Source organism: Micromys minutus (assembly GCF_963924665.1).
Source record: "Micromys minutus genome assembly, chromosome: 21".
Lineage (NCBI taxonomy): Eukaryota > Metazoa > Chordata > Mammalia > Rodentia > Muridae > Micromys > Micromys minutus.
In genome coordinates, this window is record NC_137956.1 from 52,108,409 (window position 1) to 52,135,105 (window position 26,697).

Consider the following 26,697-nt stretch of genomic DNA (forward strand, 5'->3'; position numbering starts at 1 on the left):
TCTGGTTGAAAAGCAATTACCGTCTAGTATTTGTTTTCTCTTAAGCAAAAATATAATTGCTTTTTTGGCTCCTTAGACTTACAGTCAAGTTTCTAATGATAATTTACCTTAAATTCTAGAACTTTCTGGAATCAAGAAAACAAAATTCTTCAATACTGGCCTTAACCTTTGATGACAAAGAGGCTACAAGGTCTGATCTTCCGGTGTTAGAGGATGGAGGGCCCCTCCTAAGGGATGTGGTCCCCTCTGCAGGGTGGTCATCTGCTGATGCTGCTAAGCTCCTTCATTTTCTTTACAGACCCAGGAGGCCCCAGACCAGCACTCCAGCCAAGAAGTTCCAACCAGCAGGTAGTAACTGTGAAACAGAGTGGCTGACTTCGGTCTCTGGGAGGTCCATTCTTAGGCCACTGGGGCAGAGCCTCCTCTCCTGAGGCAATTCCTGATGAAAGTCCCCAGGGCCACCAGAGGGATGCACATGGTAGATGAAGCCACCAGCAAACCGATGACAGCTAATGCATGTGGGGGGTAATCCTTGGTCACCAGCTGCCCCTGGGAGAAGAGACAGCATCAGAGGAAGGTCCCTCCTATCAAATCTAAGAAAAATGCTCATCCACACCTTTTATGGAGGGAAAGATGCTCAACAGTGAGAAGAGGCCTGTGATCCATGACTCTGAAATTTACAGCCAGCCTTCAGAGAAACCATGCCCATTTTCTCTATATGCCATAGAGATAGATAATTCTGACCTTTTCAAGCTAATGTGAGCTGTGTGTGAAGTTCTCCCAGATGAATGCCATAGAAACAGTCTATCTAGTACCTTACTCGAAAGCCCTAAATGTAAGGTAACCTTTAGCACAGATTAGAACTTTCTGTGATGGTAGAAGTGCTCTGTATGAACTTGTCTATGTGGTACACCAGAGGACCTACACTTTTAGGGAAAGTTCCACCGGGATGCTGTGGAGGTGGCTGTTATGTCTCCACACATCATGGATAAAAACTCAGAGCCCACTTCTGCTGTACTAGATTGAGCATCTGCAATATCTTGCTGAAGCTCCCATGCTATCTGTCACCTGTAACCTCCCCACGGCACAGCAGTGGCTCCTTGTGTCAGGAACTGAAGGGCTGTGTTCTCAAGTGACACTGTTGGCTCTGCCCTGTTCCTCAGTCCTGCAGGTGCATCACATACCTGAGTAGCATCCCAGGCTTGGTACTGCAGTGTTCCCGTGAGGATGTAGTCACTCAGGTAGAAGATAAAGAGGCCGACGATGAGCAATGGACTCACAAACGCCCACATGATCTTCCAGTACCAGCTGAGGGTGCGGCCAGTCATGGTCTGCAGGTCACTTTCAAATCTGTTTGGACCACAGCGAGAGTGTTTGGAGGGAGGAGCCCCAGTTTCCATACCCTCTGCACTTAGGAACATGCTATCCTGGTTACCAATGATATTTGTGTGTGAACCTGTTTTACCCTTTCCTTTTCTGGGAGAGGTTTTGAGGAAAGGGGGAAAAGGCTGAGGCTGCCTGAGGGGAAAATGACCAAGAAGGAAGGGGTCATTCCTTGGCGTTGGCATCTCCCTGGTGTTGGCCTTCAGAGGAAGACTTCTGGTATCGACCTGAGGGTAATTTCTAGAGAAGATGGAGCCAGGGTGAATGTTGGCAGGGCATGTCAGTCCTCTCATTCCACAGGGCTAGGGTGACATTGCCTCTCTGCCCACTCTCTCTGTCCATTAGTGATGGCTCCAAGTATTCTCTTCTGATCCTTAAGATGGTCTCAGAATGGTCACTTTTTGCTTGGAGCCTATCCTTGGCATGGAATAGCAGGTAGAGTGGAGCAAGAGCAAAGCTTCTAGACTGAAGCCCAAAGACCAGCCTCTGCATTCCCATCTTGGCCATATTCTGGCTTTCTTCTTTGCCTTACTTAGCCTCTTGCCTAGACTTGAAACATCACTGAAGTTTTCATTTACCATGGATTTAATGGGCCAGTCCCATAGGTTGCAATATGCACATGTGTAAGTTTAAAAGCATTTCAACACTTAAGGACCTAAGCAACCTCTATTTCTCAGGATAGAGGTTAGGGAATTTGATGAGGGCTTTCAAAGGCTGGGTGACTTGGCGTCAGATAAGATGCCACTGACAGCAGCTGCAGCCACAGCCACCTGCCTCCTTGTACCTCTCTGCTCTACTGTGTCAACGTACAGTTGTGCGAAGCTCTGACTGCTCCATTCTGCTGCTGACTGAACTGGACTGTAGCTTCCCAGCTTGAATGTGCAATGAGAACACCCAAACAAAGTTCAGAAAATGCTGTATGCCTCTTGCTTCTCCCCTATTAGTTCTGAATGGAGAGAGGTAGGGGAGCTGGGTGCAGCTGAGTGAGGACTGTTACTAGAGACCACTAGATGGCAACATCTCCTGCATGAAGGCTCCTCCTGGCATTATCTCATCACAGCTAAGGCTCCTGTTTCTCCCTCCTTCCTGTAATTTCCCACCACATCCTGGGATATAACTGTGTCCCCTCTTTAGTCATGTCACCCCCCCCCCCGGAGGCTGAAGTTTGTACTTCTTTTTAACCTTCTTCTACTGTGAAAGACTACTCCATGACTAGTCTCTGTCTCCCTAAAAATTTCTGGGTGATCATTTTTATATGTCTTCATATTGGGAAATCCAGTCACACAGTCTTTTAAGGGCTTCAACTTGTCGTAAGCTGATGAAGAACATAGAAAGGATTCCCAAGGTGGTTTGGGAATGTGACAAATGGTAATCCCTCTTCAGTTTCCAACGCATTTTTAAGACTCTGAGTCCTAGGATAAAGCCACCAATCTGATTTTATCTAACTTATCTACTGAAACAGTTGGTCACTGAAGCTGCTTCAGCATGGCATGGGTCCCTGGATCTTCAGTAGATTATGGGGAATGCTTCTCAATGAATAGCCAGCTCTTTAGAGTGTTATGGCTGGTTTTATCCAAGCCCCAAACAATTTAGATCATCATAAAAATCTAAGGAAGAAGAAAGGATGACACTGCATGGGTCTTTGACCCAGATCACATTCAAACACTACACAGTAGTATGCCCCCTAATCCTCTTCTGGGCTCACTCAGCAGGGCTGCTGACTTGAAGCCCCATGGTTCCTCATTGTTGCTGCTTTATGGAAAAAAAAAAAAAAGGAAAATAAAATTTTACACTAGTAGGTTTCAGGATCTAGTCCTCAGAACTCCAAGGAGCATCTATATTCTTGGACCTCACCTGGAACCTATTGCTGGCAGTGTTTTCACAAGACCTCCCCAGGTGATGTGGTAATGCACAAGATTCTGTATTCCATCACCTGGCAAGCCAAAACACCAAGTGCTTACTGAGGCACCAAGGTAGAAATCTGATCACATCCATGCTCTCTTCTTTTTAATTTCTTTTCTTTTTTTGAGACAACATTTTGCTGTGTATCCTGGTCATCCTGAAACTCACTATAGACCAGGCTGGCCTTGAACTCACAGATTTACCGGTGTTGAAATTAAAGGTGTGCACCACCATGCCCAGCTGAGGCTGAGTTTTCTAAGTGGACTCAGATCAGGGTTCTTGTAAAGTTTTGATGGTGGGGAAGATCAAAGAATCTAATCGTGGAGGCAGAGTTCCCTCCCTACCCAGAAAGCCATGATGAGTCCATCAGGGTCAACAGGGAAACATGTCATGGTACAAAATGAAAAACAGGCAACAGAAAAAAAGCTATTAGTTGCTGGCAAAGAGACAAAGCAAGAGATTGAGATCTGAGGGCAAAGAGCAAACTGACAGGTCTGGTATCCACAGTGGGTATGCCTGCTGAGAAAGAATGATTTTCTTATGAGTGTGGCCCTGCAGCTAGCTACCCCATATCTGGGTCTCCTTACCTCTTCAGCCCATACACATAGCACACAGCTATGGTCTCCACCAGCACAATGAGCAGCAGAGACAGTGTGGCTGCATAGTCATTGAATATGTCAAACCAGTAGTTCCCAGCCTCCATGGTGAACACCATACCAACAGCACAGTTGATGAGGCACACCAGACCTGGAAGACAAGATCACTGCTCATCTCTGTGAGTCTTCCTACTCTCATCCCACAGGTCCCTAGGTGTACTTTAAAGGGTAGGTTCACCCACATGAGGTATAGGACCTGCTCTGCAGGGATGTCAACTCATGGAAAAAGGGATGGGGGCAGTGTATATACAACAAGGCTGCAGAGACCCGGTCTCAGGAAGGATGCCAGGTGGCAGGAGGTTCTGAGTCAAGAGGGTGTAGCTTTCAGTGAGTGGTCAGAACATGAAGATTGGATGGAGCCTTGTTTTACCCATCTTGGAGATGAAGTTACAGAATCATCAGAGGCAGAGGGGTCAGGCCAGAGAGTCCTCTTGACCGTGGTTGGGTATCATGATAGGGAGGTTAATGGGTAGCCATCATGGGAAAGGCTAGTTCCTTTACTCAAAACCTCACAGTCAAAATGCATGAAGAAGTGATATGTGCTCTTACAATGATGTATCAGACAGGATCAGGGGTTAACAATTGAACAGTGCAGTTCATGAACAGGTTTTGAGTGTCGACACCAGGTCTACAGTATCTTTTTTAATGGTTTTCAAGAGCAGAGGCAAACACAAGCATTTAGGAGTCAGAACAGGGTGGTCTGACTGGGGGCTTATTGCCTTGAGAGTATGTGGAAGGAGCTCCTCCTGGTCTGGGAACAGGTCATACACTCACCTTAGGAAATGGGCAGTTGATGACTGTTATCCTTCCATTAAAACAAGAACAGATACAGGCTCTCAAAGCCTGGAGACCTGAGTGCAAGCTGGAGTTAGCCTTTTCCCAAAGGTGGGCTGACTGACCACTTCACTTCCCTGAGCTGTGGTGAGTTCCTATTTCATCTCCCAGGGCTGAGTAGGACACAGTCCAGGAACACAGATTCCTAGAGCCTACTTCTGGAGCTGGCTTAGAAGCACAAGGCTCTTGAGGAAACCCCTCTACTGATTGTCTTGCATTTCCTGCCCACCCATGCCCTGCCTCCTCAGCATTGTGTCCTGACCTGAAATGGCCTCCTTGGGCAGGTAGCTGGAGATGACCTTGCTGTCAGTCAGAGGGGTGAGGATCGCCGCTGTGTTTCCAAGCATGCTTCCTATACCCAGCATCAGCAGCATGAAGAAGTAGAGCACTGACCAGAGCTGGGACACTTCCATGTTTTTAATGGCCTCCGTGTAGACGATGAAGGCCAGGCCTGTGCCCTGGACAGCCTGGGAGTAATTAAAAGACACTGGTTACACACCTGAGTCAAGGGGGGGGGGAATGGTGGAATGTCAAAGTCTGAATGTTTTTAATCGGTATGTCTCCAACTGTTGTACTTTTGCAGATGTATCTAACTTTTTGTCTTTTTTTTCTTCTAGATAGGATTTCTGTGTGTAACCCATTTTGGTAATTCTGAAACGAGCTTTGTATACCAGGCTGGCTTCAAACTCACAGAGATCCTCTTGCCTCTGCCTCCCAAGCGCTGGGCTAAAAGGTGTGCACCACTACCCCTGGTTGAGATGTTTGTATCATTTAGGGGTTGTACTGTCACTGGAGAAAGTACGTTATTGGGTAAGTTTGACATCATTTTTATTGATATGATATATAATATAAATATATTATTATTGAGGTTTTATAGCCTTCTGTTCTTTGCTTCCTGGTTCATCTATGTTTAAGAGTCTTGGCTTCATGTAGCCATGGTCATGAACTCTGCAACCTTCTCTACCATGATAGACTGAACCCTCTCACTCCAAGAAGCAGAATAACCCCTCACCCCTGTTAGTTTCTTCTTGTCAGATATTTGATTACAGCCACAAAAATTCTGTATTGACTATAGAAAAATATAGGTAAACTCAATGGCATAAACATATTGGGAATAGTTAGCTTTAGGAACAGACAAGAATATGTTAACACTTGTGGAAAACTTAAAATGAATATTGATTTATTAGAAAGCAATGATTTCACTATTATCACCAGAAGCCATCAATTCTAAACAATGTCAGTGTTAAAATACTCCCTGCTGGGGGTGGTCTTATCTTCTATGCCTATGGTTACCACTGAAGCACCATGTGATAAACAACAATTAGAATAAATAATTAGCTTTGAAAAGATAGTGTCCTCAATAATAAACATAACTATTGGTTTAAAGGATTACTATAAAGTTAATACCAGATTAGATGTGTCTAAAGAGACTATTTGTAAACAAGGAGGTATATCTCAGGGTAAATTCTCTTCAGTATAATATAGTTTGATCTAAAGACACACTAAGCTTGGACTAATGATGTCTTTCTACATAGTGAACTGTAACCTAAGTTGATGTGTTATGGACTTTAATCTTTATAACAAGCTGCTGAATCTCAGACAAACACAACAGCCCAGCTTTGGCAAACCATATGCAGCCAACTGCTTAAAACAAGGATCAAATAAGGCAAATATAAGTTTTAACCAACTGAGCCATCTCTATGCTTCACTTACACTTTTTCTTTATGTGCATTGGTGTTTTGCAGACAGATGTGAACTGCTGCATAGTGCTGGGAATTGAACCTGGGTCCTCTGCAAGAGCATCCAATGCTCTTAACTGCTGAGCCATCTTTCCAGCCCACCCACTTCCATCTTCTATATCATTTCCTTTCTTTTTCTTTCTTCCTTCCTTCATTCTTTCTTTTTGCTACATGTATAGCCTGTACATGAATGGGTAGAATATCTCAAACTTTTTTGCCTAGTATCTTTCTAATTACAGAATCAAGCCAAATAAGATCTGTAAAAATGACTCGCCTTTAGATTCTATCTTACTTTTCAGTTATTGTGCCAAAATGCATGACCTAAACAACATAAAAGAAAGTGTTTAATTTGGGGCTCATTTTGTAGATGATTAGAGTTCATGACCATCATGGAGGGAGTATGGTAGCAGGCAGGCAACCATAGTGTTGGAGTGGTCGCTGAGAGCTTATATCTCTTTTTACAAGAGGCAGAAGGATCTACCTCAAAGCCCCACTCCCACATATACCTCCTCCAATGAGGCTACACCTCTTAATTTTTCCCATAGTGTTCTACCAACTGGGGACCAAGAGGTCAAATATATGAGCTTACAGGGGGTGGGGAGCATTTTTATTCAAACCACCAACCACAGCCAACTACTTAGTTGTTATAGGATTGTGGCCATATCACAATGTGAAATGCCTTCAGTCTGATTCTAAAACTCCCCATAGTCTTTCATGGTCTGAACACTATTTTAAAGTCCAAACTCTCTTCTGAGACTCAAGATGATTTCTTAATTGTAACTCCTTGTAAAAGTAAATTACATACTTTCAATATACATTGACACAGAATATACATTACCATTCCAAAAGGAAGGAATGGGAACAGGGTGAAAAAATTACTGGACCAAAGCAAGACAAAACCCAGCAGGGCAAACTCCAAATCCTGTAGCTCTATATCAGTCGAAAGGCTCAGATGGCTCCTCCCTTCCAGTTTGCTGACTGCAACATGAACCTCTCTTTCTTGGTTTGCTCCCACTCTCTATTGCAGCTCTCCTTGGCAGGTATCCCACAGGATTCTGGCATCTCCAACATCTTGGGGTCTCCAACACAATCCAGGCTTCATGTTCACAACTTCATGTATGGCTTCTCTGGGACTCCCCTGCCATACACCTGGCCTCAGAGGCTTTTCTTAAACTGCAGAGGAAGATTCCACAATTCCTTTACTCCTGTATCCCCCAGGACTCTAAAGCCAGAACTACCTGGCCAATGCTGCCAAGTTCAGCCACTTGAGTTGGAACCTGTTACCCTTTTTGAATTACATTTGCATAACATTTTCCCCTGTTGCAGCTTTTTAGCAGCGGAAAATTTCCTAGGCATTTTCTAAATAGAAAGATTAGCTGTGGGTGGAGTCTTGCTCTGAGGGCAACCCTCCCTTTATTCCATTTTACCTCAGCTCTCAGCTCTCTCCTTATCTCTTTTAGTACAGACATTAAGTTTCATGGCGCTCTTTCTCCTCCTCTGGATTTATTTTTGCCCTGCTTGTTATTTTTTCATTGTAGCCCTACGTAAGAATGATTACTAATAGCCATGCAACAGAGTTAATATTAGGTGTCTTTAAATCTCCTCTGCCAAAAAAGTTTCAACTTAATTCCAGGAAGATTTTTTAGAATAAGGGCTGAAAACATCAACATTCTCTGCCAAAATATCAAGCGGTCTAACACTGTTGGTAATATTGTTTCTCTCTGGTGAAACTTCTTGAACGGAGCATCTATAATTCACATTGAGCTCAGCACTACTGTCCTCCAAGCTCCTATAAGAATGGTTCATTTACTGGCTTACAGTATTCAACAGCTTCCTAATCCAATGTTTCAATTTCTTCCATTTTCTTCCAAAACCAGCATGATTAGGTCTGTCACAGCAACAGCCTACTTCTTAGTACCAACTTTTGTTTTACTTACTTCTCTGTTGTCATAACAAAACACCATGACCAAGGCAACTTATAAAAAGAAAGTGTTTAATTTGGGGCTCATGGATGCAGAGGGTTAGAGTCTATGATCATCATGGGGGTAGGGCATGGCAGCAGATAGCAGGCAGCAGGCCTAGTGCTGAAGCAGCAGCTAAGACCTTACATCCAATATCTCAAGTAGAGAACAGTGAAGGCTAATTGGGAATGGCCCTGGCTTTTGAAATCTCAAAACCCAGCCCCAATGACACATCTCTTCAATCAAGGCCACAACTTTTAATCCTTCCCATGTAGTTCCACCAACTGGGGACCAAGCATTTTATTTAAACATATGAACTTATGGGTGGCAGTCATATTAAACCACCATAGGTTACCTTTTAACAACCTAGAATGAAGCAGAGAGAAAACCAGCCAACCAACCAATCATACAAATAAAACAGTGATATGGAGATTAGAACATGCATTAGCAAAGTTATGAGACTTTTGGAATAGGAAAGAAAATATTAACATAGATCTAAATGAAAATCTTCAAGGAGAAAAAACGGAAATAGAGGCAACAGTTAAATAACACATGTGAACTTGGCAAAACTGAGAAGAAACATGGATTCATAAATCCTGCAGGTTCAACCTTAAGCCCAGGCCTAGTAATGCGCATCTGCACTAAATTCACCAAAAATGCCAAAATCAAGAGACATATTTAGTGAAGTCAGAGAAAGAACATTCACTTACAAAAATAAAAGGCAGACAAGACAGTTCAGCCAGTACAGGTACTTGTAGTGCTGGCCTGGTGACTCATACTTAGTATCTGGAACCCATGTAAAGACAGAAGGAGACTCCACAAAAGGGTCCTTTTGTCTCCCCACAAATGCTGCGGCGAACATGCACATACATGCGTGCACACACACACACACACACACACACACATGTAATCACAGACATGCATGCATACACAAGCACACATGAAATCACACACATACAAGTAATAACACATATGCATTCATGCACACATACATAAGCATACACACGTATACACAAGTAATTGATTTAAAATAATAAAAGAAAAATTTATAATTTTCTTAGAGTTTCCATTGCTGTAAAGAGACACTATGACCAAGGCAAATCTTATCAAGGACATTTAATTGGCACTAGCTTAATTTCAGAGGTTCAGTCCATTATCATCATGGCAGGAAGCATGGCAGCATCCAGGCAGGCATGGCGCTGGAGGAGCTGAGAGTTCTGTCTTGTTCCAAAGACAAACAGAAGACTGGATTCCAGGCAGCTAGAAGGAAGGTTTCCCAAAGCCTACCCATACAGTGACATAATTCCTCCAGCAAGGTCATACCTCCTAATAGTTCCAGTTCCTGAACCAAACATATTTAAACCACCACACGCATCAACAGTTTAAACCAAAATTATAAATCAAATATTAAAGTGTTAAGAAAAAATAACTGTTAACCCGAAAGACTCTACTCTGGGGAATCGTTCTTTAAGAAACAGGGCTATGGTCTAGAGAGGTGGCTTGTTGGTTAGAAGCATTAGCTGCTCTTCCAAAGGACCTAAGTTCAATTTTCTGTACCGACATGATGGCTTACAAATGTTTGTAATTCTAGTTCCAGGAATCTGACACCCTCTTCTGACCTCCATGGGCACTGGGTATGCACATGGTCCATGTACATACATGTAGACAAAATACACATAAAATAATAATAATAGTTGTAATTATAATACCATGATAATAATAGGTCTGTTGGTCAGTGGTGGTGCACATCTTTAATGCCAGCACTCAGGAGGCAGAGGGAGGTAAATCTCTGAGTTAGAGGCCAGCTTGGCCTACAGAATGAGTTCCAGGACAGCCAGAGCTACACAGAGAAACCTGTTTCAAAACAAACAAACAAACAAACAAACAACAAACAGATAAAAATGCAGACAGAAAGACAGAAAAAGAAATGAGGCCAAATAAATGTGTTAATATGGAAGCAAAATCTAATAAAGTTTACCATTCTTTTTTTTCCCCTAAAGATTTATTTATTATATATAAGTACACTGTAGCTGTCAGACAGACCAGAAGAGGGCATCAGATCTCATTACAGATGATTGTGAGCCATCATGTGGTTGCTGGGATTTGAACACAGGACTTCTGGAAGAGCAGTCAGTGAGCCATCTCTCCAGCCTAAAGTTTACCATTCTTAAATCTGCCAAATGGGTCAGTATTTTTAAAGAAGATTTAATTAATTAACTAATTAATTTGTTTGTGTGTGTGTGTGTGTGTGTGTGTGTGTGTGTGTGTGTGTGTGTGTGTGTGATATGTGTTTGCTGGTACCCACAGGGCCAGAAGAAAACATCAGATTCTCTGGAGCTGAAGTTACAAGGTACCTTTAAACTATTCGACAATATGAGTGTTGGGAACTAAACTCCGGTCTACTTGAACACCAAACATTTCCAACTACAGTGCCATTTCTTCTGCCCTTCAATAAGGTATTTTAAGGCTAACTCCTCTCTTCCAAAGATAGATGGAATTCAAGGAAGAGTGTTGAACAAATGAAATGGTGTATGTGAGTGTGTCCCTTTGTGTGTTGTCTCCATTCACCCCTGTGGCTAGGAACTAACCTAGGGCCTGTACACCTGAAGTGTTCAGTGTTTGGAAGCTGTGAGTTTAAAAGGACTGAACAGTATAGCAATCATATTTAAAACAGGAGAGAGAAACCATGTATATATCTTTAATCCCAGCACTCAGCAGACAAGGGCAGGATGTGCAAGATTTTAATATCATTCCTCCGTCTTTAAAAAAAGCAAAAATAGGAAAGAAAAGAGAAAGTGTTCTAAAAATTCTTGCATTGTTTGAAAGGGAAGATATTAACATTAAGCTGTGTTAAGTTAAACATTTCAGGAAGAAGACATAAAAGTACGTATTTCAAACAGTAGAGAATATTTTGGAAAGGAAACAAAATAATAGAGAGAGAATGGAAGGATCAGGAAAGTCAGTCTAAAAAATTAGTAATTGTATTATTCTTGGACACAGAGCTGAACTCAAACATAAGTGAGGAAAAATTAAGCACTAGAACCAAAAGGGGCAACAGAGTGCCAAAGCTCGGAATGGGCATCACAGGTGTTCAAATGAGTTATGGATCTTGGAAGCCTGGGTTTGAGGGTCTTGGTGTGTCGGGAGCCATAACGGAACAAGCTAATAACCAGCAGGTGATCATCCTGAGATGGCCGCCTTGGATTATTATATAGTCTGCGACTGGTTCACCCTTATTCAGCAAGGCTGTAAGGGATTCATTTTAGGAAAGATCCCTGCTATTAATATGCTCTTCCTGTTATTATTATACATATATAACAATCATTAAGTAATAGCACACCCCTTTAGAGCAGATCTATGAAGGTGTATGGTCTTGTAGTAATGCTATATAGACATATAAATGACATTTTAATGACAATCCTATAAGAATTCCTAAACTTACAACTGATTATTAAAGCTCTTTTATAGTGAGACTGCCATTAAGTCATTTCTGATAGCCAAAACTGCAATGAGAGTCTCCCAAGTGACACCAGTTAATTACTCTTAGAGAGTAACCAGACTTTCTCCTACTCAGAGCATATTCCAAGGGGTTGTAAAACAATTAACCAAAGGTCACAGAAAGGGAACCAATTATTTATTATAGTTGCTAGGACAGAGAATAAAATATTGACTAGGTTTATCTATACAGAACTTCACTAATAACTTAGTTATGGTTTTAAACCTTTAGTTTAAACCTGTGGAGCTGAGAAAGGTGATGGATGTTTAGACAGATAATCACTCCTAATGGATATGCATGTAAACATTCTCTGTTGTAAACTTCTATTTCAATTTGATTTGTTTTTTTGTATGAACTTGTGATGAAATTTGTAACATGTGATCATGTGTTCTGAAAGATGTATAAGTACTGAGGACAAAGAAAAGGAGGCAATTTTATCCTATTCAGTGTCCCTTTCCATTTCCTATTTCTATTCCATTCCACTCCACTCCATCCATTTTTTTCCCTTAGAAGAACTTTTTCCTTTAGGAACCTCTTTTTCCTTTCCCCACTTAGAATTTTTCCACTTTAGATAGCTTTCATAGGACACTTTTACTGCTTAGTAATAAACATTATAATCACTTCTTTAAGTGTCCTTTTCTCTTCCTGTAACTCCTACTAGTAGACTAAAAGTTAGAGCCCAGCAGTGTCAGTTGAGATAGTACAGTCTATTTACTTAATCTCTTGCTGTTTTAGGAAGAGGTGCTAAGTGCCAGAGACTGCAGTCTCTGGCCTCAGAAGATCATAGAAGGCAGCTCAGCTACAGTAGCACAGTAACTTAGACTTAGTAAACTTTTATTATACAGCAACCCTAAATATCTCATAAGACCAAGTCTTACCCTCCACCAACGCTCTTCCCCTTCTGCTGCCTCAAGAAGAACTGACAAGAAAGAAGAAACCCCACACCAGGGCTGGTCCCTGGCATTGGTTGGTGTATGACCTATGCAGATGGGAGGGTCAGGCTATAGGCTCTGTAGGCAGGGAGCTGGGCTGAACAACTATCTGGCTAGTTTTATGTCAACTTGAAACAAGCTAGAGTTATCTGCAAGGAGGGAACCTCAGTTGAGAAAATGCCTCCATAACATCCAGCTGTGGGGCATTTTTTAAATTATCAATAGGTGGGTAGTAACCCATTATGGGTGGAGCCATTCCTGGCCTGATGGTTCTGTGTTCTATAACAAACTAGGCTCAGCAAACCATGAAGAACTAGCCAGTAAGCAGCACATGGCTTATGTATCAGCTTCTGCTTCTAGCTTCTACCTTGTTTGACTTCCTTCAACGATGAACAGCAATATGGAAGTTTAAGCCAAATTAACCCCTTTCCACCTCTACTTGCTTTGGCTTATGATGTTTTATTAAAGCAATTTTAATCCTAACTAGAACAACAAGCAATAGGAAGAAAGTGTTGTGTCTCTCCATGAACTGATTTAGAATGGTATACCCAGGAAACAAACCAACCAAACCAATTACTCCCCAACCTTACTGATAAACCAGTGTCACTGAAACTCTACCCCTATCCTGAAGGTATTCTCTAGAAGCAGTCAAAGTCTTTATATTAAATCTAAGAACTGATCAAAGTGTTTATTTAACTGAATTTTATTGTGCTCAAAGTACAGGAAAATAATTGTGCTTGAAACTCTATTAAAAACAACAATAATAGTGAAATAACAATTAAAAGGGCTAAGATACAAATATTAAAAAGAAATGTGCAAAATTGTACCTGCAAGTAATAGGAGTTTATAAAGAAAACAGAAGCAGTCTGTAGATGTGTGAATTGATTGGGAAATTATCAAGGTTTTTAGGTACAAGATTAACATACAGAATTTTTATGTTTCTTTTGCAGCCAACATAAACAATGAAGGGAATAGGAGAAAAACACTATTAACAAAAGGAATGTAACAGAAGATATACCAAGACATTCATTCATGAGGAAAATTAGCTGACAGGAATATGTAAGAGAAAGTGCTACTAAATCAAAACCCAATCCAAATAACTGAAGATGGGGGAACAGAGACAGCACTCTTCTGTATCCCATGAGCTGATCTGAAGAAAAGGCCACAGTCAACAACAGAGAGGAAAAAAAAATCTAAAAATACTGAATGTTAGACTTACAAAAGAAATGACATACTGGAACTCAGAGGACTGACCAGAAGAATGAGAAGAATGGGAAGGCTTGCTCTGGGGCCACAAATGGAAGAGAAAGTAATGGGAACAGAACTGAATCAACAAACCTCAAACAAACAAAAAACTTTGGAGATTTGTTTGCTTTAGCTGAGCCTTCTCTCAGCTGGGACAATAAATGGAGCCATTCCTCAAAGACAGCCCTCTGCCAGAACAGAAGATTCACATCCAATCTTTAAATGCTAGAGATCCCATCTCCTCCATCCATTTGGCAAGCAATGACCCTGACAACTACAAAGAACACAAGGACTGAACTGAAGCGGACTCAGATTCAGAGGCGGAACTGGACTGTGGGCAGAAAATCAGCTGGCATCCTCTCCCAGCTCCCCAGGGCCTAGGACGCACTGTGTCAACCTCTTGAGCTGAGAAACTGATCCAGACCATAATCCAGTCTAACCTGTTCTGAGTAACAGCCTCCCCACACCTATCTCCCCTGCAGAGTCAGCTACAAACTACACTCCAGGGCTTGGTAGAAATCACACTCATCCCCGAGGAAAGATACACTTGCTGATGACATTTTTTAAAATGTCTATCAGTGTGTTTCTCCACGTGTGAGTGTATGTGTGCCATGTGTGTGCCTGGGACCATGAAGTTCAGATCTCCAGGAACTGGAGTTATGGATGCTTATGGGCTGCCATTTAGGTGCTGGGAACTGAACCTGGGTCTTCGGAGGGAATGGTGATGGCTATTAGTCACCCCTGACATACTATTTTCTACTCTACATTATTTCATATGTACTTTTAAGTATTACTTCTGTGTTTTACTGTTGGTTTTGTTTGAGTCTTCATCTTGCTTCACAGGGTTTTGTGATTTTTCTTTCTTCATTTCATAGTATTTCCGTTATTATTTCTCACACCTCCAACATATACTTTATCCTCCCATTCTACACAAGAGGAGGAACAAAGAGAAGAGGAGGAGGAAGAAGAGAGGGGGTGAACAGCAGTAAGAAGCAATGATATATATGTATTGAAATGTCAAAATGAAATCTGTTTTTGTATGTTAACTATAAAAATACTATTACTGTCAGAGTTAAAAGTAAATAAAAAACAAGCTCCAAAACAAAAACGAAAAACAAGAAAACTTCACCACACAATTCAAAAGACATTCTTCCCAAATTGCAGTATAAAATCAATACAATTTTAATAAATATTCCCTACAGGAATTTTCTCTCCAGTGAAACTTTCCAGCCAACAAGGGGAATAATACAGATAGCTTAGCAGATGCAAGATCCTGGGTTTGATCCCCACACTATAAAAGTAAATTCATGAACTAACAAATCAGCATCACAGATAAATGTGTAAACAAGATTTATGCTTTTAGAGTGAAATTTAGAAAAATGCTCACCTGCTATTAGCAGGGAATGAACAAAAGCTGTTTTTTTCATACACACACACACACACACACACACACACACACACACACACACACACATATATTTGTATTTGTATGGAATGGGAGACATTATCTTCCTGGAATACTTACAGCCATCTGCAACTGCTAACAGTATTACTTAAGTCTTTCCTCCTCCTCCTCCTCCTCTTCCTCTCTCTCTCTCTCTCTCTCTCTCTCTCTCTCTCTCTCTCTCTCTCTCTCTCCCTCTCCCTCTCCCTCTCCCTCTCCCTCCCTCTCCCTCTCTCTCTGTGTGTGTGTGTGTGTGTGTGTGTGTTTCCAAATATTTTCTTCAAGCTATTCATGATTTTCTTGTTATATAGAAAGTGCTGTCTTCAATATAATCCGCCTTGTTTTTGCTTCTGGTGCTAGTACTTTGGGGTCTTATCCCATAACATTCTTACACAAACCAGTGTCTTCAAGTGTTTCCCTTGTCCCTCGTTTCCTCGTAGTCTTTTCATGGTCTTTTGTTTTTTTTTTAAGATTATTTTATGTATATGAGTGCACTGTCACTGTCTTCAGACACACCAGTAGAGGGCACCAGATCCCATCACAGATGGTTGTGAACCACCATGTGGTTGCTGGGAATTGAACTCAGGATCTCTGGAAGAGCAGTCAGTGCTCTTATGACTGAGCCATCCGACTTTTGCACAGTATGAGAGATAAGGATCTAGCACCCATTACAGAGAAGACCATCCTTTCTTCAGTGTCTTCTCTTGACATCTTTGACAGAAATCACACAAGTCACAAATACGTGATGTTCTGGGTTTTCTATTATGTTCTTTTTGTTTGTCTTTGTCATGCCAATACCAGACAGTTTTGTAGACTGTCTTAAAACCAGGTATTATTATGCCTTCAGTCTTGTCCTTTTTTACTCAGAGTTGCTCTGGCTATTTTGGGCTTCCTATAGTTTTATGTAGATTTTAGGATACTTTTTTCTGTTTCTATGAAGATTATTGGTAAGGACTACATTGAATCTGCAAAGTGCTTTGGATAGTATAGACACTTAAATAATGATTATCCCCTTTTCTTTGGTGTTTTGAATGAGAATTCTCCCCATAGCCTCATACATTTGAATGCTTGGTCCACAGCTGATAGAACTGTTTTAGGAGTAGGAAGTGTGGTCTTGTTATAAGGCAGTAAGTGAAGAGGAGTAGGCTTTGAGGTTTCAGAAGCCCATGCTTGCTCCTCTCCTATCCTCTCTCCCTCCCTCCCTCCCTCCCTCCCTCCCTCCCCACTCTCTGTCTCTCTCTCTCTCTCTCTGTCTCTCTCCCCATCTCTATGTCCATCACCATCTCTGTCTCCCTCCCTCTGCCTCCTGCTTGAGGATCAGATGTAAACTCTCAGCTACTGCTCCAGCACACCCTTGCCTGCCTGTTTGCTGCCATACTTCCCTACCATTATGGCCAGGGACTCACTTTAGAAACTGTAAGCAAGCTGTCTATTAAACGATTTCTTTAAGAAGTTGCCTTGGTCATAGTGTCTCTTCACAGAAAATTAGCTGAGACATCTTCTACTCCATAAGGATAGAGTATTTTTTCCTCCTTATCATCTTCAGCTTCTTTCATTAGCATTTCATATTTTATTGTCAATATCTCTCATTTCCTTAGCTCAAACAACTTAATAGCAAAGAGTCCAGCTTAAAAAAATAGCAAATAAATTCCACACATAGATGTTTCTTTAAGAAGGGCTGCAGAGATAACGGCTCAACAGTTAACAGCACCTGGTTATTCCAGGACCTGGTTTGGTTCTCAGCAACCACATGGCAGCTCACAACCATTGGTAACTCCATTTTCAGGGGATCTGTTGCTCTCCTTACCTTTTCAAGTACCAGTCACACACAGTAGTACAAATACATACATGCATGCAAGTAAAATGCTCATACATATCAATTAAAATGAATAAATCTAAAAAATTTGAAACCAACACAGATGGTCAGTAAATGTCTGAACAAAAAAGTGCAGTATTAGTAACCTTCAAGGAAACGCCATTAAAAAACACATTAAAATCTAAATTAATTAGATATTATTGCATATTATTCCAGAGGAAATGAAAAAAGAATGTGTCAAGAAGACAGCCGTATTCTCATTGTTTAAAATTTTGTTTGCTAATTTCTTTTTATTTTTATGTGCACTGGCATTTTGCTCACATGTATGTCTGTGTGAGGGTGTCAGATTCCCTGTAACTAGAGGTATAGACAGTTGTGAGCTACCAGGTGGATGCTGGAATTGAACCAGGGTACTCTGGAAGGGTAGCCATGTAGTGCATCTTATTGCAACATTCCTTTCTACAAAGTCCAGGATATGAAATAACCATGGAAGAGTAAACACACAGAGAACATGTGGTATATATCCATAGAGGAATACTATTTAACCACAAAAAGAATGAAATCTTGTCATTATAGCTACATATTAAATGGCAAAAGCTCTGCAGTGTTCATTGAGAAATGGAAATATTTATGCTTGTGTGCTGGAGAGTTTTACATCATCTTGACACAAGCTAGAGTCATCTGAAAGGAGAAAATCTCAGTTGAGAAAATGCCCCTATGAGATCTAGCTGTAGGACATTTTCGTAATCAGCAATTGCTGGGATAGGGCTCAGTAATTGTGGGTACTGCCATCCCTTGACTAGTGATCTTGGGCTCAATAAAAAAGCAGGCTGAGCAAGCCATGATGAGCAAGCCAGTCAGCACCGAAATACCAATCAGCACCCTCCATGGCCTCCGCATCAGCTTCTGCTTCTAGGTTTCTACCCTGTTTCAATTCCTGTACTGGCCTGCTTTGAAGATGAACAGCAATAGGGAAGTATAAGCCAATCAAACCTCTCCTCCCAAGTTGCTTTGGTCATGGTGTTTCATTATAGTAACTCCAACTAAGACAGTGTGTTACCTTATCCCCTCTGCCTTTTTTGAGTTTTTGGAACTTCAAAAGAGATGAAGGAAAGGAGGAAAAAACACAGATTCCAGGAGAGCTGTCCAACAAGAACAATCCCAAGTAGCACCTGGGAAAGCACGAGGAGTCCGGTCTCTGCTCTCACTGAGTCAGGGAAACAATCCTGGTTCCTGTCTTCATGAACTGTGTGGAGGCTCTTGCAGGTCCTTATGAACTGTGTAGAGAGGGGCAGTTCCCACCCTTCCCAGGCTCTTACCGTGTCCAGCTCTGATTCCAAGCTGCAGTTTCTAATGTGTGGGAACACTTCACTGTACTTGTTTGGGTAAGTAGAAGCCAGGTAGTCCTTCACCTCCTCCAGGTTGCTAGTGGTCAGAAAGCCATCTTCAAGGTCAAAAGAATTCGTCAGCAGCAGAATCACCCTGCAGAGCAGACCACCATTGTGACCTCCATGACTAAGAGGCCACTGGCTCCAAAACCTGAGAGGAATGTGGGTACAGGACTGCCCCACAGGTAACACTCATTCCTCCTGCCCAGTGAGAAGGGGGCCTCCAGTGACACTCTGATAGGAAGAGCAACTCTGAATGCCGGTGTGGAAGTCTCATATCTGAGCAGAGATAAGGACAGAAACTACCTCCCCACAGGGCTGTTTAACATCTGGATAAGAGGTATCTGGTAGAATTGGGTGGGACTATGGAAGTGTTCTATGCTCCACAACCAGATTAGTAACCATTGGTAGTTACAGCACTTGATGTGCTTATACCATTGAGGAACTGTTTAGAAATAAAGTTATAATGACTTAAATATATTTATTTTCAGACAGGGTCTCACAATGCAGACTTTGCTGACCTGGAACTTGTTATGTTGACCAGGCTGGTTTAACACTCAAAGATCCACTTGTCTCTGCCTTAAAGGCATACATTACTACACATGTATTAGAATTATTAAACTTAATTTCATATCACTGTGCAAATTAAATTATTTTCATGTATACTGCGTACCACTAATTTCAGTTTACTGTAGAGATAGCTACTTATGGTCAGTAACCACTCTACTGAATATCTTAACATCTGAAAGATGGTCCTCTGTTTGAGGGAAGCCACAGACAGTAAACTGTGTAGACTCAGAGACTTGGCCAGAGAGATCTTGGTAACACCTGAGATGGAAAATGGGACTGAAGACACCAGTACTGTTTGCTGAATATTCTTTTCTGCTCAGTGCAATGACCACCTTAAACTGCCTATTCCCTTTATGGTCCCACAGTTTCTGGTGCTGGTAGAAGGCAGCCATTGGTAACTGAAAAGGGAGAACCTCGTCTCACATTGTCGCCCCCAACAGTGGTTGGTGTCTTTTGTCTACCCCCTGACCTTTGGAAACCTAGCCCTTCCCGGTCACCCTTTCAGCTCAGAGCTTTAGATCCTTGCCTTCCCACTTGAGGCCCGCAGTTCTGAGGCACAGCTTAGACTCACTTGTTTAAGCAGTTTTCATAGTTGAAGGTGGCCTTGAAGCCATAGATGGAGAAGGTGACAATGCTGGCAAATATGGAGGTGGAGCTGTTGATGATGGACACAATGACAGCATGCTTCTGGCAGTTGTTGGAGGGTTCATTGTAGCTGGCAAAAGCGATCAGGCTGCCAAAACCCAAGCCCAGTGAGAAGAAGATCTGCGTGGCTGCATTGATCCAGGCCTTGGGGTTGGCTAGCTGTTCCATCTAGAAGGCCAGTAGGGATAGGGCTGAGGAATCCTGGGCTCTATTCCCAAACTCTCCCTCGCAGAAGAGGGAGGCTCAGAGATGGAGAAGAAATTATTTTTAACACACAGGCAGTCAAGATGGCCTGGGGCTAGGGTCCAGTCTGTCCCAACTGTCTCCAGTGTATTCTCTGGCAGGTAAACTACTTACTCAACAATCTTCCTGTTATATGCACTATGAGACCCTGCCCATGGAGAATATGATTAAGTACTATATGGCCTAATAGTGCAAAAGGCATGGAATCTCTGTTTCACCAGCCAGGCACTGCACTTGTCCATGCACAGAAATGTAGGTGATGTAACCTGGATGTGGAGTACAGTCTGAGGTGACTCCAGCACTGACACTTAAGGCATATGGAACAAGGGTGTTTATTTTGAAAGCTGCCACAACCATCTGTTTCCTGCCATAAGATTCGTTAAACAAAGAATGTGCCCTACTCCAAATGCAATAGCACTCCAACTCATGAATTCTCACTAGAGTTAAAGTGGGATCACAGCAACCTAGAGAAAAAGCGTCTAAGAAAATATGGGAACAGATAAGGGATATGAATGGAGTGATAGTTGGTCCCTAGCTCAGTGGAGAGTTTGTACAGTGTTATGGGTGAGACCTGAATGAAGGCACAGGCAGTGAGGGTAGCAGGAGGAGAAGGACAGAGGATTTACTTTCCAGAACGTGTAGCTGAGGAGGAAGTCTGGGCACACAGGATATCCATAGCCTTTGGCCCAGCCATGGACTCACACAGGCCCTGCTGATTACTGATCTTTCCCACTTTCTCTTTTTTCCCAGGAATCCCAGGAAGGAAAAATTTCCCTCCCTGCAGCTCCTACCTTGGGTGTGAACATGTACATTAGGCCATTGGTGGCTCCATGGAGTGTAAGGCCACGGACCAAGTAGATAATCAGAACACAGTACGGCATCGATGCAGTGAAGTAGACCACCTGTGAGCATTTAGAAACAGATTCAAACTGCTGGAGCATTGGGAATGGCAGGGCAGACAACCGTCCTCACAAACACCTTATTTTTCGTGGTTAGGCTGTATCCACAGCTGATGTAGCATAACAGCTCCAGGTAACATGATCCTGGTTAGAATACAGGTTCTGAGTGTGGTCAGGAGAAAGGAAGTGTGGGACATGATTGACCACATCTGTTACCACCATGAACTGACTCCTTCAGTGGACTAGAGGCAACAGGTACCCAGGCTCTTCTTTCCACATTCCTTCAGCCTCTCTGTCTCTAAAAAGGGGGTTGAAGGAGGCTGCACAACATATGTGAGTCTCTCTGCACAGTATTTGAGCCAAATTTGGCTGTGAGCTTTCTGGAGTCCTAAGAAAAGCAGGAAGACCAGTCACTTACAAACTCTATGTTGCCCCTAAAAGGGAAATTAATTCAGTGGCTTGGAGCAAAGCTAGCTTTCCAGAATAGGACCTGAGAGAGACCTGGCCAGTCGTCCCCATAGGTGGAAAGCAGAGATTGGAACAAAGTCCCCACAATAATGCAATATATAGTACGGATGGGATGTTGTGGCATCTTTATAAGATACTTCTTAAGCCAATCTTCTCTCCTTACTGACACGTATCATAATCTAAGAATGCATGCTTGGTTGCTTTGGCAGGGTCATCTCAGACTTGGAGTCACGTTGACTTTTAAAAGGCCTCAAAGAAAGCTTTCAGACATGTCTGACTTGCCTGAATGGGAAATTTTGTTCTTTTAGACTGAACCTATCAACACAGCTGGTGACCCATGCCTCGATGTGCTTGAATTATGCTCAGTTTCCCATCCTCCTTGGCATGGCACCATATTTCAAGAATTTCTAAGATTGTCAGAGGGATTCCAAGCAGAATGTATGTTTATCATGGCTTCTTATACATTTAGGGGACTAGTAAACATACCAAAGTACTTAATAATCAAACCAGATAGAGATGCAAATGATAAGGGTCCTCTGGCCTCGTGTGACACAAACTCAGGCATGGGGAGGCCTGGCCCAGGTCCACACTACTGAGCACTTAGAGGACACTCATGGAAAGCTTGGAATTCTCCTCCCCAACCCAATGGACCACATTTCTTAGAGACTTTCTGGAGTCCTCACTAAAATGGCTCCCTTTGCTCCCTGGTGGGAAGGATGGCTGGACATGTGATCCAGCCTAACCTATCAAGAGAAATAACTTCTGACCGATAACTAAAAATTCAGAGGAGAATAAGGGATATTTTAATGGAGAAGGAAAAGGCAGCATCTTTAAGAAGCCCAGTGCCCTCCCTATACATGGGGCTGGCAGGGCATTTCTGTCAGGCCGAGGGTCACAGCATAGGCAGAGGAAATAAATGGTGAAGACTGATGACATCATGTCCAAGGACTGCTGAATCTCACAATTATAAGAGGCCTGGACAGGAAAGGTCTGCTTTTACCTTTAAGGATACAGACATCATCCTTAGATTTTTTGGATAGTACTTGGTCTAGGTTGAGACAGAGCAGTTACTGCAAAGGCTGAGCTCAGTTGGGAAAGAGCACCTGGAATCCTTGATTCTCAAGCTCAGCTGTGGGGCAAGTGCTTTAAGAAGCTGGCCACCAGCGGACTTAGTAACCAATGTACAATGTCATATCAGGTGCAACACCAGTGCTGCCATGCAATATCTGAATGGCATAGGTTGTTCTAAGTTTGATGAGTCATGAAGTACAGGCCAGCGTTGAAGAAGGCAGCTAATGTGGTGAGGAGTGAGTACTAGGGACTTGTGGGTTTCTCAGAAGAGGAAAATTGGAAGTTACTAAGTCAGAAAAGACATGAAGGGAACAGTCATAGGGCATCACCAATATGATAGGAAAATCCTTGGAGTAAATCTGGGCTCTGTCTTGATTCTGCTGTCCCTGGCTGTGACCTTGGGATATCACTTGACCTGTCTCTTTTGGGGGTATCATCTGAAGGGCTACTGTGAGAATAAGGCAGCACAGGCATGTGTCCTACTATGGATTGGCTTTATAGGGTAGCTGAAATGCAGAGCATCCAGTCCAGCTTGAGACAGGTAGAGGAGATGGAAACACAGCAGACGTGTTAGCCTTAGGTGGAATGGAAACCTGGACATCCAACAGGAAGAGAGGTCTTAGGCAGATAAAAGGCCTAAGCCAGGCATTGTGGTACATTCCTGGTCTGCCCAACACTTAGAAGGCTGAGGCAGGGGATTTACTATAAATGAAGACTTTTGGGCTATATAGTAATTTCAGGCCTGCCTGGCCTACATAAGGAGACACTTTGAGATGGGACCTCTCATCCAACCACACAATAAACTCAATGGAAACTGCCTATGCTGAAGTCTCTCCCTATGATAATAGTTTTGGCATTTGAGGCAGGGTGGGGGTGGGGGACTGAATTGTCAGATGTTTAAAGATCTCCACAAAATGCCCTGGCATAGCTGAATTTGAAAGCTGTCTGGGGCCTCTCACTTCAGATTCAGTGTTACAACTTCAACTACTTCTGTTGTCTAGTGGAAGAATGTGCTTTCTGATCCAGTAAGCCTCTACTTCTGGATGCAAGAGACAACCCCCAGCACTGACCACTGCTATTCATCCACCCACTCAGAGCCAGCACATAGAAATGCCCAGACCACCTTGCCAGTAGATGCGGTGCCTCTCAGGATGCAGAGATATACCATCAGCCAGGCCAGGGTGAGGCACAGCGCTGGCTCCCACTGCACTCCTCCATTGTCCTGGATGGATGGCGAGATGTTGAGTGTCTTCCTGTACCAGAAGTACTGTGTCGGCGAAGCCTTCTCACACTCCTCATCGTAGCCTGTGTGGTTACTATTCAGTGGGCAGACAGACCATGGCAGGGGATCCTTTGGAATGAAGTGAGAACCAACAGAGAGGTAAGGGGAAAGTCAAGGTCTGGGTAGGATGCTAGGAAATGGCTTTGATAGCAAGCTTTATACTTTGCTTTGTATATATGTGCTAGTCTGGTGGAGCAAAGGTTTCCTGGTCTAGACATTCAGGCTCCTTGTGGCTACCTTTTGACCCTGTTTAAAACCAGCTGTAGGCTGGAGAGGTGACTCACTAGTTAAGAGTACTGGCTGCTCTTCCAGAGGACCCAGGTTAGAGTCTCAGCACCTACATGATATCTCACAACCATCTGTACCTTCAGTCCCAGGGGATTTAACACCCTCTTCTGGCCTCTGCAGGCTCCAGACATGCATGTGGTACACATACACACAGACAGACAAAGCATCCATACACAGAAAAGAAGATACATTTTTAAAAGAAGCAAAAAAATTGAACTTGGACGAGACTCTTAGAATGGTGAGTTCATTTGGATGAAGAGGTCACAGGAAGGAGACACTGGTGAGAACCAGCAGCCAAATCACGTTAAAGCTTGGTTGCCTTGCCAAGCACACAGAACATGTGGTCCATTCTCAGTGCCCTGCTGAGGACACTCTAACACATTCTGTTTCACATATTTGGCTGCAAATCTGAGGATACCTTGGCTGTACCCAAGATCTCTGAGATCTTTGATTTGAGATGAGCTGAATATCAGGTTTTAAATGTACGTGCTTCAGGAAGAAGCTCTAGGTTATGTGAGAACCAATTCAGTGGAACACCTGAGAAACTCACAGTTCTCTTCCCTTATCTGCATCAGGGAAAGATAGTGTCCCTACATCTGCATGGCTGGAGGCACTTGCTGAAAAGAATCTCCCTCCCATGAAGCCAAGTCCTATAAAGTACCTAGGAGCTTATAGGACTGGACAAAACCTCTCGGCTGTGATGGGCATGAGAGAGTAGATTTATGTGTACCGAGGATATGCCTGGCACATAGCAACTCTAAGTGAAGATCTGCTGTGTCATTATTCTGTGCCCTTGGAAGAGAGTTCATTGGGGTGTGGATAAGGGGAAGTCCACCAACCTGTGATGTATGGAATGCATATAGATAGTAAAGTGGTATTTTCTAGATCCTTCTCTTCTTTTTCCATCTGGGAAAAGGCTGAGATGGAGGCAGATGCTAGAAGAAGAGTGGGGGCAGTGGAATTAGAGTCTCTGAGAGCAAGAAGGTTGATGATGGGGAGAACAGAACGTGAATGGTGGAGTGGAAAGGTCAGTTTTCAGTGTGGAGCTGTTGGTCTTCTAGTTATTTCCCACAATTCCTAGCTGTTCCAGAGATTCAGTGATAAGAATTTGGATAATGCACTGTTTAAAATGTTTGTCATTGAAAATACAGGTCAGGCAGTGGCGGTACACACCTTTAATTGCAGCACTTGGGAAGCAGAGGCAGGCAGATCTCTGTGAGTTCAAGGCTAGCCTGGTCTACAGAGCAAGTTCCAGGACAGCCAGTGCTCCACAGAGGAAACCCCATCTCAAAAAAAAAAAAAAAAAAAAAAAAAAAAAAAAAAAAAAAAAAAACCAAAACAACAACCCAGAAGCAAGATACAAAAACGAAACAAAACAAAACAAGAACAATAAAGGAAGGAAGAAAGGAAGAAGGCAGTGAGGGATGAGGTGGGGACAGGACAGGGGGATGAGTAACCATTTCAGACTCACTGGAATGGTGGCGTCATCCCCATAAGTCCTTGCCACAGATTCTCTCCTGAGTCTGAGATGGTTTGTAAGGTTTTCAGGACACTTCCTGCAGATATTCCAGTGAAAGCTGTGGAGCTGCTCTGGAGAACTGTGTGCATACACACAGCTGCATAGCATGTCCTTACATTGTGACAAGTAGTGGATCCAGGTTCTCATGTCCCCACTTAGCTCCAGCTGTGTGACTTCCCCCACCCTCTCCTGGCCCTGAATCTCTGCCCTGTTCATTCTGCTCTGGACAGAGCTCACCTGGAAGGAGTGGAAGAGGTACCAGAAGCCCCAGGCATTGATGACATTGTAGTACATGGAGAGGAAAAAGGACACCACCACACTGGCAACACCTGTGAGCAAGCAGAGGGCCAAGCCAAAGATCAGATGTCTGTGACTTCCCAGTAGCACTTGAATGACAGAACTCTGGTGATATCCCAAGAGAGGATCACTTTTCCTTCAGGTTTCATTAGACCTGATATCACACCTAACCTGGGGTTATTCCCCCTAACCTCTGGTCATCTGAGATGAAAGACTAGTGACAGTTTTTTAACATGTGTCAGGTCCTAGGCTCAGTACTTTGTGTGCCTTTAGTACTCACAACAACGTTGTCCTTGTTTCAAAGAATAAACTGAAGCTCAGAGCTTGTCAAAAGCAACCTAATAGAGCTATGAAATGCCACCCACATGCCTAATATGATAGCTGCTCCATTTGGAGGTTGAGTCACTGCACCCAGCCCATTCATGTGGCGTGAGATGTGGATAGGACACGCCCTGCTCTCCAGCCTGGTCTAACCTATGAGAGTCCCACAGAGGCACTGTGAACAAAGGGAGAGTTTGCTGTCAGGTTACTATAAAGTAGACTCACACTGGCTCTCAGGAGTATGTATCATCCCTAGTCTTTGCCATCCCATATGTAACCTGGACAGAGTTGTTGACCT

The 26,697-nt window shown here is 42.9% G+C and overlaps 1 protein-coding gene across 1 annotated transcript in view; it reads right to left on the reverse strand.

Moving 5' to 3' along the window:
- Positions 1-399: 399 nt before the first annotated feature.
- LOC308434304 (sodium- and chloride-dependent transporter XTRP3A) overlaps positions 400-26,697 on the reverse strand; it is a gene marked incomplete at both ends in the record, with an annotated part of 38,474 nt that continues 12,176 nt past the window's right edge. Inside the window, 9 exons of the mRNA XM_080934546.1 lie at positions 400-549; positions 1,185-1,350; positions 3,873-4,032; positions 5,038-5,242; positions 18,728-18,890; positions 19,938-20,179; positions 21,046-21,156; positions 23,816-24,043; positions 26,019-26,110. Of these exons, the coding sequence (XP_080790672.1) occupies positions 400-549; positions 1,185-1,350; positions 3,873-4,032; positions 5,038-5,242; positions 18,728-18,890; positions 19,938-20,179; positions 21,046-21,156; positions 23,816-24,043; positions 26,019-26,110 (1,517 nt within the window). The remainder of the gene's footprint in view (positions 550-1,184; positions 1,351-3,872; positions 4,033-5,037; positions 5,243-18,727; positions 18,891-19,937; positions 20,180-21,045; positions 21,157-23,815; positions 24,044-26,018; positions 26,111-26,697) is intronic.